This window comes from Haemaphysalis longicornis, unplaced genomic scaffold, assembly GCF_048455015.1.
Source record: "Haemaphysalis longicornis isolate Haplotype H1 unplaced genomic scaffold, Haemaphysalis longicornis Haplotype H1 scaffold_7, whole genome shotgun sequence".
NCBI classification, from domain to species: domain Eukaryota; kingdom Metazoa; phylum Arthropoda; class Arachnida; order Ixodida; family Ixodidae; genus Haemaphysalis; species Haemaphysalis longicornis.
This window is the reverse complement of record NW_027526422.1, coordinates 40,647,951-40,662,525: the sequence shown is the minus strand read 5'-3', so window position 1 is coordinate 40,662,525 and position 14,575 is coordinate 40,647,951. Positions and strand designations below refer to the sequence as shown.

Here is a 14,575-nt window from a genome sequence, read left to right as displayed (position 1 = left end):
TTGAAATATACAATTCGAACATGAGGCCCTTATAAAGTAATACTGCGAAAATGAGCTCTGTAAGTACAAAATGTATGTACATACATACAATTATATAAACACTATTGCCAATCGGTTGTTTTTGGGTAGTCCAGGAAATATTTCTTTTTCTTGCTACAGAAAATAATGGATGCTAAAGTGTAAGTTATGAAATGATAGAGGAAGAAGCTTTCCAACAGTAATAATTTCGAACAACAGATGCATTAGGAATATTATCAAAAAAATGTGAAAACAAAAAAAAGTAACAAAAAGAAAAATAAACGATGATAGCCTGAATGCTACTTTGCACACGGTAGACTTAAAAACAATTAGAAATATACACTTTTAACGTAAAACACTTGTAGAATAATACTGCAAATATAAACTGTGTAAGTACAAAAGTTATTTACATACAAAAATATAAATATAAACACAAACAGTTGCGCGCTGCTCCGGCACGCTATGCCAAGGTCAACTCTGGGCTGTCTTCGTGGTGCCAAGTGGTCTCACCCGAACGAAGTCTACACCCTGCAGATAATAAGCTGTGGCCTTTAGAACAGGGTTGGATCTGCTTACAACAAAGCGCGCCCGCGATAGAGGAACCGGAGGAGAAAGCGAAACTCACCGGCGCACGCCTGGCGATGGTCTGGGGTGACTTGACGCACTTTCGCTGTCCATACTAAAGTCTGACGAATCGAAGTTGTCTTCCATGTCTGTGCTGCTACCATCATGCACAGATTCAAGCTCAGATACATCGTAATCCGTCGAAATTCCTCGTTTGCGCGAAACATCGGCGAGCGGCAGCGACGTCATGACTGAAACCACGTTTGCTCGTCTCCCCGCCGGTGAAGGACATTTAAAAATCCCCCCCGCAGCAGAAAAACGAAACTTGAAAGGGAAACTAGTAAAATATTTCCTTCTTTGCCATTTGGATGGCGTTAGCGGTCCAGAAGTGCTCAGAGAGCGCCAAAATTTGAATTGGTATTCATCGATAACATACTATCGGAATAGTGTTCACGAAAGTGTTAAACTCCCATTTGACATACCATTACTTTTTCTTTCGTACCGTGTAGGCAAAAAAAACATGCACAGCTGTAAAATCTGCACTGAATAAAATGTAGTTGCAGTATTGTTCATTTGACAGAATTTTTCTTTTTGAAAATGCACTGTGAGGACGTTTAATCGAACCAATAACGCGGATATTCTGTATTGTCTGGATGGGAATCAAATGTGAATGGTCCGCTTGAGACATTGAATCAAATATCAAATTGACAATTGGCAGGTGCATATTACATACATAGTTGCAATCCCTTTAAATTTTCATCTGCCAAAAATGCAAAACTGGTTTCAGTCAGGATGAAACGTTGCCATGGCGGGTGTAGGCCGGGCTTGCATGATGTGATATTTTACGTTTCGTTCTGCAGTGGGTTTGAATAATTCTGTAATAAAGTTGTTCTCTCTCTCTCTCTCTCTCTCTCTCTCTCTCTCTCTCTCTCTCTCTCTCTCTCTCTCTCTCTCTGTCTGTCTGTCTGTCTGTCTGTCTGTCTGTCTGTCTGTCTGTCTGTCTGTGTCTGTCTGTCTGTCTGTCTGTCTGTCTGTCTGTCTGTCTGGCACGGTGTTCTGGTGTACCACCCTGTAGCCTCTCTGCGCTAAGTGTTGCCCTTTGTGGGTGTCTCTGCATGGCTGAGTAGACGGGTAGTTGAAAGCAGGAGAAATTGACTCCGGCGTGTTACCTAGGCTGGTGATTTCGTGTTTAAAAATTCTCGCAACACTATTGTGTATGTGCTGGAAAAATTCTGACGTGCTACTCATGCATGTTGTTAACATTATGACTATTCTGTTGTTTCAGATTGCCATCGGAGAGATGATTCCATCGCTCCAGTCTTTCAATACCCTGCTGCGGTATATATACTATGGGGATGTCAGCATGCCGCCTGAAGACTCTCTGTATCCCTTTTTTGAACCGTTTTTCTTCCTGGTTCTTGTCTTTACGCACTGCCTTGGATAGCAGAAGATGTATTGAAAGTTGGGTGAATTTTAAAATCTAGGCAAATCTGTTTTAACGGGCGTGGATGAATTGTTGTCATGGTTTGCCTGTATATAAAACTCCTTGGTCAGGCAGACTAGGCTTTGTGGAAAAAAAGAAAACAGCAATTCGGAACAAACATGTGGCTTAAAGTTCATCATGTGCAGTCAAAAGCTTTATGACAGTAAACATGGGAGCATGCGCTACTCCGTACCTGCACAGGGCTCTGGGGAAAGGCTGATGCACTCTCACAGTTTGTACTTTTAGCGGACACACTCCCTGAAAAAATTAAAGCCGTTCTACTTAATGTGAAAGCTGTTGGAAGTGCAGAGCAGTGATTCGCCATAATGGGCTGTAGAACCGTTATCTGCTCACTGCTACCACCCAATGCAATTCAAATTTCCCGCCTCCGCAGTGCTCGCGCACCCGCTGCCTGAAACAGCACCAGCGGGAGTTCTGTTCTTTTTGTGCTTGCTTTCCGTCCCGCACGGGCTGGCATTGCACTGCCACTTTTTTTCGTTTACTATCGTAAAAACCAACCCAACAAGCGTTCCGAACTAAATGAACGCGGGCGCTGCCGGTTAATTGCGTATATTTTGCCTCAAATGCACGGGCAGTTTACTTTGTGCTGAACAGCGGGTTGATGTATGACAAGCACCAGCGGTTCGCGAGTTTCGAACAGTTATGACTATTTAAACCACTTGGCTTTTGAAGCCTCTGTGGGACGCCACTACGATGGTACGCCGGGCTCTACTTGGTCCGTTATCTCGCTGCGCCGCCTGATTCTGGCAGTCGTCTGACATCGAGCGTTACAGTGAGCTGCGATGAAAAGGCGAGCCCCTAAAGTGCTCTGCACTTAAAAAAACTGCTGGATTCTGCCATTTTCTGCAGCAGTAGTTCCATCAAGGTGTATGGAAACGTGAAGATAGAGCACTTTTTATCACCCAATTGGGAAGCGAAAAACAAACATTTAAAGATATCTGTTTTGTTGCCTGATAAAAAGCACCTGATCTGCGAGGGCCTTCCCTGCAATCGCTTTTAGGTGTTGGGACGTAACTTCTGCAGCAGACAACCGTGCAATCAAGCGCTAGCTATCAGGGAGTGTGTCTGCTTAACATACAAACTGTGAGAGTACGCCAGCCCGTCACTAGAGTGCTCTGCGTGTAGTGAGCAACATGCGCTCCCGCGTTTACTGTCGTAAAGCATTTGACTGTACCTTATCAAATGCAGGTTTGGACCATTTAACTATGCTGTGAAATTTGGGCACTCTGTTTTTTTTTTTTTTTTTCCTTTCCTCTACCAGGTATTAGAAAAAATGCACTGGCGATTACTATACTCCCTAGTGTGAAATTTGGGCGGAGGGCGAGCTGCAGTCTTCTCAGTCTCGGTGCATATCGGCTGTGTCTCAGGAAGTGATCACGTGATCAGTGAACGCACAGCGGTGCGCGATTCTCTGCTGTTATCTCGCAGCGTGTCACCGTCGCCGGCCGGCGTGTTGTTGCAAATCATGTTTGAACCTCCTGCACAAATGTCACGTTGTTCCAATTAGCCTTGCATGGTGAAGTGACGAGCATGTTGTTGCAAGTCATGTTGGAACCTCCCTCATAAATGTCTCGTGGTTTGAATTAACAGCCAACGAAACAGCGTCTAGGGAGGGGGAGGGTGGGGAGGGCTCTTTTTGCTGGTGATGCATAAACAGGAATGAGGGGGAGGCAGTGAGAGAGCCATAGCCGCGCATGCCGCCCTCCTCCTCACCCTTCGCCGACGCTCCTCTCCATTTTCATTCTGCCAACTCTTCTGCGTTCGGTCATTCGGTTACGTGGACGCCTACACCGTGAATCTCGGGTAACGGCTGCCGGAGAACTGCGCCCTAAAATGTGCAGAGTATAACAGACCCCTTTACACCGCACTCATAGACCTTGAAAAAGTGTTTGATTCTGTAGACACCGTAACAGTACTGGCAACAATAAAAGACCCGGGAATAGAGGATGTTTATGCAAGACTCTTGGAGGGCATATATAAGGGATGTACGGGCAGGATGTGCGGGCATTCCTCCACAAGAAAAGTGAAAAGTTCCCGGTCAAAACGGGAGTGAGACAGGGAGACACCACCTGGCCAAAATTGTTTACAGTGTATCCTAACGGAATATTTGGGAAGCTTGACTGGGAGAAGCCAAGATCACGGATAGGGGGGAAATACTTTAACCAGTTTTTTAACTACGGGACCTCCTTCTGTATTATTGCTTGTATGCACTTTTAAAACATGTGAAATAAGCTTCAACTTCAACTTCAGGTTTACATACAACTTTTGTAGTCTCGTTCAGTGAATCTGTAGAACAAGAGACACTTCTACAACAGATACAAGAGACACTTGGTTATAAGAGACATTTCATTGAAAACAGTTCGGTTGATTTTCCTATGTTTGCCATGTTAGCAACATTGCATACAAAAGACCTTGGTTACTAGAGACATGTTTCTTGGGTTCCTTGAGTGTCTCTTGTAATGAGGTTTTACTGTATCTTTATTGCTATCTCTATTAGTGAACGATTCTTGGCGCTCTCTTCTGAGTTATGAGCATTATCAAGTTGTGCAGCCTAAGTACCGCTAAAATGATAGCACTAGAGTTTACCAAAGTGCTTCTTTTGGGAGATAGAAGTACATAAAACAGCACTTTTAAAATACTAAATGTGCGGTTGCTATGTGCACTGAGAGGCACTTATGTCTGTAGACACACTCCTCGCTTCAGAGATTCCACGTGTACTTATCTGAGAAAAGTTGAGAGAAACTAAAAGCAAATCTAAATTTGAGGGCTGCATTTGCAGGTTGCGTTTATGTTATCCTTGGTAGGCTATGCACAGCACTATCTGTGTTCCTTGACAGCATTTCCCAGATATCTGTTTTCAGCCCCTTACTTCTACGGCTTCACAAACAACCGTTTGCAAGCCTTTTGCAAGGAGAACCTGGAAATGAACGTCACATTTGAGAATGTTATTCAGGTATGTCGGAGAGTGATGGATACTTGGCTTGCTTTCTCTCCATTTTGGCTGTTTGTGAATTTAAATTGGCGGCTTTTGTGGGTTGGCATTGTGTTTTTAATGAAAGGCTTTCGAGGCAGCCCCCACACAATTGCTACGTATTTACATTTCTTACTCTTAGCACTCTTAGTATAGTTGATGTTCAGCAGCCACATGTTTCTTGCTGTGTTGCAGAGTAAATAATGTAACGTTACTTTAGGCTGAAACTGAACTATACTACTATACTTGCAGATGTGTTTGTTAGCAAGTCATTAAGAAGGAATTAAGAGGTGTTTCATTAATTAGATGTGCATATGGCAATTGATGCACCAGGGTCTTGTTTGCATAATGCAGTGTCTGAACCTTCATCTGATTTAATGCCTCAATCATGGCATTGACTGTACTTCTGTTGTCTGCTTGTCAGCAAAAACATTTAAAAAAGGAATGCCAGCTGAACAGTCAATGAGTGTGCCAGTTCAGTAATTGGAGCCTAGTAATAGGTTGCAAGCATCTCCGTGGGAGTAGCTGTACTGTCGCATGCACATTTTTGTCGCGCGATTCGATTTGGTATTTTTGGTAAGCCTGAGTCTAACAAACATTAAAGTTGACAGCCATTTGATGGGGCATAGTTGTGTGTTGTGTGGTTACCTCATTAGCCAGTGTGATGCTCAGATTGAAATCATTAAGACTGGAATTTTTAGTCGTGCAGCCTTTCTTCAATAATTTTGGTTCAGTACTTGCAAATGTTGTGTAGTGTTTGGATATACACGGATATAGGCCCATTGATGCTTTGTGGGACAAACTCGGATGGTACACACGCTGCATCCACTCAAGGGACGTCATTATGCAATTTTTCTTTTCGACCAGATCCTAGAGGCCGCAGACAGAATTCAGGCTACGGACATGAAGAAACATGCCCTCAGCCTTATTGTGCATCATTATCCGAAGGTTTGTGGATTTCACATTTTTTTCTCTTTTGAGGGAGCTGGACATAGTGCTGATGACTGTGTCTTATTGCTTGCGTGCTTGCAGGTGGCAAGGCTACCGAAGATCCGAAGCCTAAGCAAAGACCTTCTGCTTGACATTCTTGAAGCTCTGGCCGATGACATGAGCGACTCCAAGCTTTGCCAAGATGTATCGTCAGCCAGCCTGTGCAGTGATTCCGCAGGGTCTGCAAGCCTTGTGCTAGACCCTAGCCCTTACCACGACAGTGGCTGCAAATGAACGCTTCTCCAAATGGACAGTGCTTGCACTGCTGAAAAGGCAGTCGTGGAGATGGAGATAGCGTTCCGCAGTGACGCAAGTGAAACTAGTGAATTACTGTGCACGCAGTCTTGTTCTGCATTTATAGTGCGCCTCTTTGCCAGTTGACTGCAGCAGTCTCCGTGCCCGTGTAGCATTGTTGTGCCAACACGGAGGATTGAAGTGTCGGGAACATTTAGTGTCCTTCGGAACAGTAGCTTAATGCTAGAAACGTTACGCGAGTTGTTAACAATCAAGAAACAGTGTCATCCGGTTGAATGAAGGACCGCGATCACTCTCATTTTACACTTGCACCACAAATCTTTGGCAAGTTGCCAAGTTGCAATTCCAGCATTGAAGTCTGTCTGAGAAGTGCGTGGTTGGGATGCTTTAAAACGTATATCATCTTGCATGTACACTTCTTGACCACTCCTTGGTTGTCATAATGCCCTCCACATTTAATAAGAGACAAAATGCACACTGAATATATTCAGTATGTGTTTTGTTCTTCGTTAAATGCAGAGGGGTCTAATCTTTAAAAATGCATTTATTATTTAAAGGCGTGGGCTAACCCAGTGACTGCGTATTCATAAACTGCTTGCTCGTCTGCGCACTCTTGTGCGAGACTGCATTTCTTTTTTGTGCCACGTTGTGTCTGTAACCTAGCTAACCCTTTATAAAAGTACCCCGTGCGATGATGTAGAACAAGTGTCGCACTCTGTCATGTTGGATTATGGGTGAAAAATAAAAGGGTGTTCTCGTTCCCGCTATTCTACAAAGAAAGGTAAGCATGTGAGACTTTTACCCCATAGGACTCCTTTGTCATTTTAGACTGCTCGAGAGCAGTGCCGTACTCTTTCTTTTTTTAGAACTCCTTTGTCATGCCAGCCCTTACTCCAATCCGTCCCATCACTTAGCCATGGTAACTGTGCCTCAATCAAGACCACGTCTATTTGGGCCGCGGAAGATCTTGCTGTGGCCCTCGCCATCGCTCAAACACGTGCAACTCTTGTAATTACGGACTGTCAAGCCGTCTGTTGGAGCTTTTTATCAGGTTACGTGGCCTCGACTACGTGGAACCTCCTGGCTCAACACGCCACCAACGGGAAGATTGACATTGTCTGGACCCCGGGACACTCCTCACTAACAGGCAACAATTTTGCCCATCGACAAGCCTGCGAACTCTCCTCCCAGGTCTCCGGAGAGACACTGTCTCGTTCCCTGCTTACATTTCAAGACATCACCCAACATTACCGCACACTAAGACATTTTCCCTGTCACCCGCAGCGTACTAAAACAGAAGTAATCCTCCAGAGGCTTCAAACACCTTTGCTCACCCAACTAGGCTACATCGGATGTACCCCACCCAATACCCTGCCACATGTAAATTCTGCCCTAACCCACATACCCTCATACACATGATCTTGGGGTGCGCACACAACCACACAACCGAGCCCTCCCACCTTTACCACTTCCCCTCCCCGAGCTGTGGGAGAACCTGACGACCAGCGCCGGCTTGAATTCATAGCAACTCCTAGTGTCCAGGAATAAGACAGCACCATCGTTTCATGATTTCCTGGACGGAGGAAACACTCGCATCCCCAAGGCTCACAGAAGTTTTTCCTCCTCATCCCCCTCCTCCTCATTTCGGGCCGCTCGAGAGCAGCGCCGGACTCTATTATTATTTTTTTTTTTTGCCTATAAAATTTTTATCAAGATTCTCCATGGGCCACAGGTTTGCAGTATCTGGCGATCGGGGCGACGATGAGCGGCCATTAAGCGAAGCTACCGCCGTCGCAATCGCCGCGCTCAAAGCACCGAAAGCTGAAAGTGCGAAGACCTTTGTAGTGGCGCGCTATGCGTTGAATCATTTCTGCTGACGCCGGTTTACTGCTCGTCATTGCGACATTGCGGTGAGTACCAAATGTAGCAGCGGCTTTGTTTATCAGTGAACCAAGTACTACACAGCCGTGCGTCGTGTTGGAGGCCTCCTTACTCTAGGCCTTAAAACGACCGGCATGTTTATGCCAATAGTTGAAAGTTGAAGATTCTACGCTCTCGTCGCACCTTATCAAAAAGTCTTCACTGTGCTGTTCAAACTTTTTTATGGTTGTCGGCTGCTGCAGTTGATTAATTTGGTTTTGGTTGTCCACCAGGTGAAAATGGAATCTGCGGTGAAGGGTTACGCTATCAACGGTTCACCGCAGAAAACGGCCAAACCTCGGGACAAGATGCCAGGCGTCGCCGAGCCAAGCTTCGCGAGCGATCGCAGCGATCGCGGTGAAACAATTGAGGACATCATATCGGAGCTGAACGCCACAGCGCGAACCGACGCACCAGCCCCGGAGGCACTGGGTGACGCGACTACGGACAGCAACGGTGGCGCGCATCGCGATTCATTAGAGCAATGTGATCGCAAAACTGAGTCCCTCGCTTCTTCCCCTGAGTGTATCGAAGACAGCGGTGATGAGTTGCCTACAACGCGTGATGAAGAGGCCGATGTCGCCTTCGCCGCCAGTGAAGATGCTCGCCCTGACCCCGAATATGTTCTCCCCGATCCCGAATACGTTCTCCCCGATAACCAGGATTCCCCGCCCGTCTATGAATGTGCGCCCCCTGTTTCTGAAGTTAAAGACTCCGATGGCGCCCCACTGCCGCAAACAACTGCGGGAGCTTCTCAGGATACCGAAGAGACTGTAGAGCCAGCGAGCGATGAACTGAGTCAGATGCAAACGCAAAAAATTTCAGAGCCTACCCCCGATGGCGACGCCTCTGCTATCACTCCGACAGAGGAACCGAAGAAAAGTGACCAAGTTCCGAACGATGCCGAAGGCAGTTTGGAGAGGTCGGACGGTGGGATAAAAGTGCCAGATGAGACTATTCAGTCGCCTCGACGGACTTCCCGGCAGAGGGTGGCTAGTCAGAAGTTGATTGAGAGTAGCCAAAATGTCAAACCTCGTCAGGGCAGTGGGACCCCTGACGTGTCATCTGCCGAGTCGTCGCCTGTGAAGCAAAGTGGGAGCTTGCGCCTCGTTTCGTCGGACAGTGACAGCGATGCCCCGCTCGCTCGGAGAGTGCGCAAGCTAAGTGGGAATCAGCGCCCCGTAACGTCGGACAGCGACAGCGACGTGCCAATTGCACAGCGAAAGCGCAAAGCATCGGCTGCCGAGGGCCAGGAGGACTCTGGTGTTGTGAAACGACTCAGCTTTGTGCGAAAAGCCAAGGACACTGCCCAAGTGAAGAAAACCAGTCCAGCGAAGCCTGCGGAATCCCAACGCAAGAAAGGGTCCGTCACAAATGCGCTCACCCAAAATGGGGAAAGTAAGGAAGCTGATGGAGAGAGTCTGCAAGAGCCGCCGAAAGCTTCTGAAAACACCACCACGCCCAAAAAGACTGGCAGTGCCAAAAAGAAAAGCACACCAGCTCCAGCAAACAAAGGCAAGAGCACGCCAACTTCGGCGAACAAAAGCAAAAGGAAATCTGCTCAACCGGAAATTCCCGATAGTGTTGACAGCACCGGCATTGAAAGTAGCTCACACCAAGATGGGGATGCACCAAGTGCTGCTCCAAAGTCAAAGAAAGCAAAGGGAAAGGCAAGCATGCCAGAAGTTACCCCGGCTGATAGTCACGTTCAAGGTAGCAGTGAGCTGAACGATCTCCCGAAACCAAAAAAGGCAAAGGGGAAGATGGTCAAGGCTGCCCCAACGCCGATTTCCAGCCCAGCTTCGGAGCAGTCCACTCCAGCCTCCAAGCCGAAGAAAAAGAAAATGGTGATTCCTGTTTCCCCAGGTAACCCGACTAAGGATCGCAACGAGGTGGCTGCAGTCCCCAGCCCTAAGAAAGGAAAACGAAAAGTGGAGAGACCAGTGACCAGTCCCGAGGACCAGGCTGAGTTTTCCACGGCTAACGAAGAAAATGAGCAGCCGACAACTTCGAAAAGGCGAAGTGGCACAGCCGCTGCAGCCGCTGGCGAGAACAACCAACCGGCAGTTCCTAAACGGCAGCAACGGGAAAGCGTCGCCGATGGCTCTGACGCTGGCCAGAGTAGCAGTGCTGCTCCCTTGCAGGCAGCGAACCGCATTGGCGCTAGCTCTGTACAGCGGAGAGTGGACCGCGCTTCATTCCCGAGTCCACAGACGACAACAAGCCAGTCTGCTGAGCCATCGGACGTGGTCTTGTGGTCTTCTCCTCAGTTCACCGAATACGATCACCTGCTTCACGAGACCATCCAAGTCAGTCTGAAGGGCCAGCAGCCAGTTGCTGGCTCCTCCTACCTGACAATCGAAGTTCCCTCCGCAAACGTCCGGAGATCCTGGGGCCCAGCTGTCGCCCGTCGGAGGCCAACCGTTGTCCTGGGGGGCTGCGACCCAAACACCATGTACGTGAATTTGGCCGGAACACGTGTGCCGCTGCAGCAGTGGCAGCATGTGTCAAAGATCACGCCGACTATCCGGCTTACGGACATTTTTAAGACGTTCAGGCCCGCGTGAGAGAGACGTTCTTTTTACCTGACCAGCATTTGGATTGGTGTTTGTCATTTTTTTTTTTTTTTTAATGTTGCATTCTGACCTGTATCCACGCTTGTCTGCAATACAGAGCCTGGTCACAAGAACCTTGTTTTTGCACTGTAGGCATGTCGACTATCTGGCCCCCCGTACATTTTTTAAGACATTCAGCTCTAAGTGAGAAAAGTGTTCGATCCAACCTTCCCAGCCGATGTCTGTATGGTTTTTGTCGTCATTGCTTCACTTTTTCAATCGGCTGAAAATAAATCACTGCATGTTTTTATGTCACATTGGTGCTGAAAAAATAGTTTGTGATGTAAGCATGCTCCGTGTAAGCGGCGCAGCCTCTTTCTGCTCTCCTTAAGATTGGTAGTCTCCAGTAATATGCATTTGCCTTGAAAGTATTTATTTTGCTGTTTCGATATTTGGTGGGTGATAATTTGAGGCAAATTATAATGTTCTTTTTTTTCAATTGATGCTATTTAGTAAACCTGGTGGGAAACTGGAAGTGTAACAAAAGCAAACAGTGATAGTAGTGTGTCATGCGGACTCTTGTGGACACAAAAGTTTTGTTTTTTGTTTTGCGTGTGTATATACGTAACGAAGTTTTCATGTAGAATTATTAGCCTTTACAGTTGCAGATTATGTGCTAAATTCCTGGCGACGCAAAGCTTTGTGAACATGAACATGTTCATTCATCTGTAATCTTTGTCGTGACAGGTCTCTGCTGCTCAGGCCCCAATATGCGCGTGATGTTGCTTGTCCACTCAAAGTGTTGCAAGGTTTCGTAGCCCCTTCTCATTATTCGGACTGTCATTCTGTGTGGCCCAGCCAGAAAATGTCTCGTGTACCATTTTTATATCTATACATTTATAACTCGGGGTGTTGAATGAAACAATCGAAAGGCGGGGCAGGCCAGTCATGACAGCTGTTTTGTTCAGCTTCAATTCAGTTTTGACTATCTTTAGTCTTCACCGCCGTCTTGCTTGTAAGCTACAAAAGCAGCCGATAGTATGCTCATTTTTGTGTGCTTTCTCTAAAGGTGAAGCTGTTAAAACAAGTAATGTCACCTTTTGGCAGCTGTTGAGCTCCGAGGCTGAATGTCTGTGAATTCAGTTTTCTGAAAATAACCCTGGCATGACCCAGTGACACAGTGCTGTGGAGTTGTTTTTGAAACACTTACTCGTTAAGGCCCATTCACAGGTGGGAGTAATGAGTGAGAAAAAGTGATTTAATCCCGAAATTGCTTAATTAAAGCCAAGCGATCGCTCTAGTAGCCACCAGTGTAGTGGATGGTACATGGATGCATTTCTGTTGCCTGCTGTATTGCCATCATACTCTCTGGTGTGAGCAAACCTTTGTAAAAGATCTGAAAAGTGCAATCATGGGTATTCGGTGCTTGGTTATACAGTTGGAAATGTGTCCTGTTCGTGTTAGGGGCGCACGTATGAATTGAACTGTTATTGTGCATGTAAGTGTTGCTTTGTATCTTCATCGCAATTCTCCCGACATTCCGGTTCTGGTACGGTGTTAACTGGTGTGATGAACTTCGGAATTTTTTTGTTTGCGTGGTTGTATTTTTTTCTCACCGAACTCGTACATAGCTAAACAATGAACTATATACGTGCAAAGAAAGTACACACACACACACATACTTGTGTATCTGCAACCCCAAGACCTTTTCTGAGGTGCTGATATCTGTAATTCGAAATGGGCAAGTCGGGTTCTTTCTCTCTTTTTTTTTTTTTTTTTTTTTGCCAGTGTTTTGGTTTTACAAATGTTGTGCTGAAGCCTAAATTTTCGCATGCTTCACCAAAAATTGGTGCATTTTGTGTTTCTACCTCTGAGTGCTGTTGAACCTGTCACCTCATCGCCCTCACTGTTAGCTGCAAGCTCTCGCGATTAGCGCCAAGCGTTGTAACCTCATTCGGTGTTATCATTGTCACTGCTGTCATTTTAGCTGTGGTGCACCTGTTTACGTGTAAACATCTAATATAGTGGGCCCTATCGGTTTCAGTGTTAATTAAACTCCTGTATGGCTCTGGCCTTTCTGCGGTTGTTACGACCAAGGTTCTGGTCTTTTATGCTGCCAAAGCAGCTCTTTTTTTTTTTTTTTTTTCATCTTTTACCTTTAGAAATGTGAAGTGTACACAGCATTGTCAGTGTGGGAGTGATAGGAGGTGCATTGTGGACTGTCACGGAAGTTTCCTCCCAGCTTGCGCGAGTTTTCAAAGTGTGGCCATTGAGGCTTGCTGTGGGTATCGTTGACAGCATCTGAAATATTCCGGGTGTGATTAGTAGCCATGGTAGCCGTTTATTTAAAATCCTGTACTCTTGGCTGCTTATGGAAGAAAGTTCAACAGTGTCATCTGCGTGAAAGGAAAGGAGTATTTAGCTTTAGATTTGCTTATGCAACAGCTATGTGGTATCCAAGTGTGTCTCTTGCATTCAGGTACTACACTGCTTTGTGCGCAGCATTTGAAGTGCAGAACGTGGAGGGTGTTTGAATAAATGAACTTGCCTGTGTGCCTCACAGAGGGAAAAAATGCTTGTTTGGGGCCTCCTTAGCCGTATTCGTAAAGACGCTGCAATAGGGGCATTTTCAGCGCCACTACTGGAAGCTGTGCTATGCCCCGAAGGCTAAAATTATTGGGACCTGTAATGCAAGTTGTTGCCGTGGACATTAAAGGTCAATTTGGCTAACAGAAGGGAAAAAAAGATACGATACATTGTTCTGCTGCTAGCCGGGGTAACGAAGCAACATTCGAAGTAAAAATGAGCAGAACCTTGGAACTGGTTCCTTACCGGAGTAAGATAGCAATGTAATGTGCCTTCTGAATAATGCTGTACAAAATCTTAATGTGATGGGACATGTAACGTAAGCACACCTCTGTCCACTCAAAAGACTGTAGAAATTATATTTTACTTAATTGTAGGATTACTTATAGAGCTATGAGGGTGTGAAGACGCTGTTTTACAAACCCAACATTATGGCCCGAAACGTTGGTAACACGACGTGCTAGACCGGCTGTCAGCTTTCTCGCCAATGATGCTTGGAATGTTCTAGCCCGGAATCCACTGCCACTAACCAATAAATTGCCATGGTTTGGACATGAAATGTTGGGTAGTTACCTCACAGTGTAACGTATGCTCATTCAGAATGTGCTGTTATTTTGACAGGATATGTATGGCTAGTGCTGAGCTAAAGCTTTTTCATATGTGTAGCACTGCAAACCCATCACTGTAGTGAGAAGAGTAAGGGAATGTCACGTCCTTGAAGGGTAACTTTTGAGAGGAGGATTCTGCGGGCATTCCACTGCACCGCCATTCTGAGTTTTAGTTTGAATGGTACGTCAAGAGTTAAAGGAAGGTGTAAAAACGGGGAGTGGCTGTTCAGAAAAATACTTCATCTTAGCCTAAGTGTGTTGAAAAAGGTTGCAGTTTGGTGCAAATCGAGAGACATATATGCGTGGAATTATAAAATGTCATGTAAGTGTGCGTGTGGGTGCACGCACATTTGCGTGAGTACAAATGATCCTACGATTATGTCCCATGTTCTTGCAAAATATTTTGAAGGAATAATTGTGATCTTCACTACATTTTAATGCAAACCCTGCAAGGACACTCGAATTTGCCATTGCAGCTGCTGTTAGTGTAGGATGCACAATGCACACAATTGCATTACAGAATCTTTTTCTTGTTGGGAACCATTTATCCTTATCTGTGAATGCCTGTACATAATAGCAAGTACTTTTCTCGAGTGAAAAAAAA

The 14,575-nt window shown here is 45.9% G+C and overlaps 2 protein-coding genes across 3 annotated transcripts in view; both read left to right on the top strand.

Annotated features, from left to right (window-relative positions):
* Lztr1 (Leucine zipper like transcription regulator 1) overlaps positions 1-7,069 on the top strand; it is a 35,699-nt gene extending 28,630 nt beyond the window's left edge. For both annotated transcript variants that reach the window (XM_077676843.1, XM_077676845.1), the window contains exons 17-20: positions 1,868-1,965; positions 4,934-5,039; positions 5,925-6,005; positions 6,090-7,069. In XM_077676843.1, the coding sequence (XP_077532969.1) occupies positions 1,868-1,965; positions 4,934-5,039; positions 5,925-6,005; positions 6,090-6,281 (477 nt within the window). In that variant the 3' untranslated portion in view covers positions 6,282-7,069. The remainder of the gene's footprint in view (positions 1-1,867; positions 1,966-4,933; positions 5,040-5,924; positions 6,006-6,089) is intronic.
* Positions 7,070-8,054: 985 nt separating this feature from the next.
* LOC144145296 (uncharacterized) lies at positions 8,055-13,922 on the top strand. The gene is made up of 2 exons (XM_077676846.1): positions 8,055-8,212; positions 8,456-13,922. Exon 2 carries the CDS (start codon positions 8,462-8,464, stop codon positions 10,787-10,789), a length of 2,328 nt encoding a protein of 775 aa, XP_077532972.1. The 5' UTR covers positions 8,055-8,212; positions 8,456-8,461; the 3' UTR covers positions 10,790-13,922.
* The last annotated feature ends 653 nt before the right edge of the window (positions 13,923-14,575 follow it).

Bases quoted from the DNA above. Each gene is read 5' to 3' on its own strand.
- LOC144145296 (XM_077676846.1), top strand. From the start codon at position 8,462: ATGGAATCTGCGGTGAAGGGTTACGCTATCAACGGTTCACCGCAGAAA.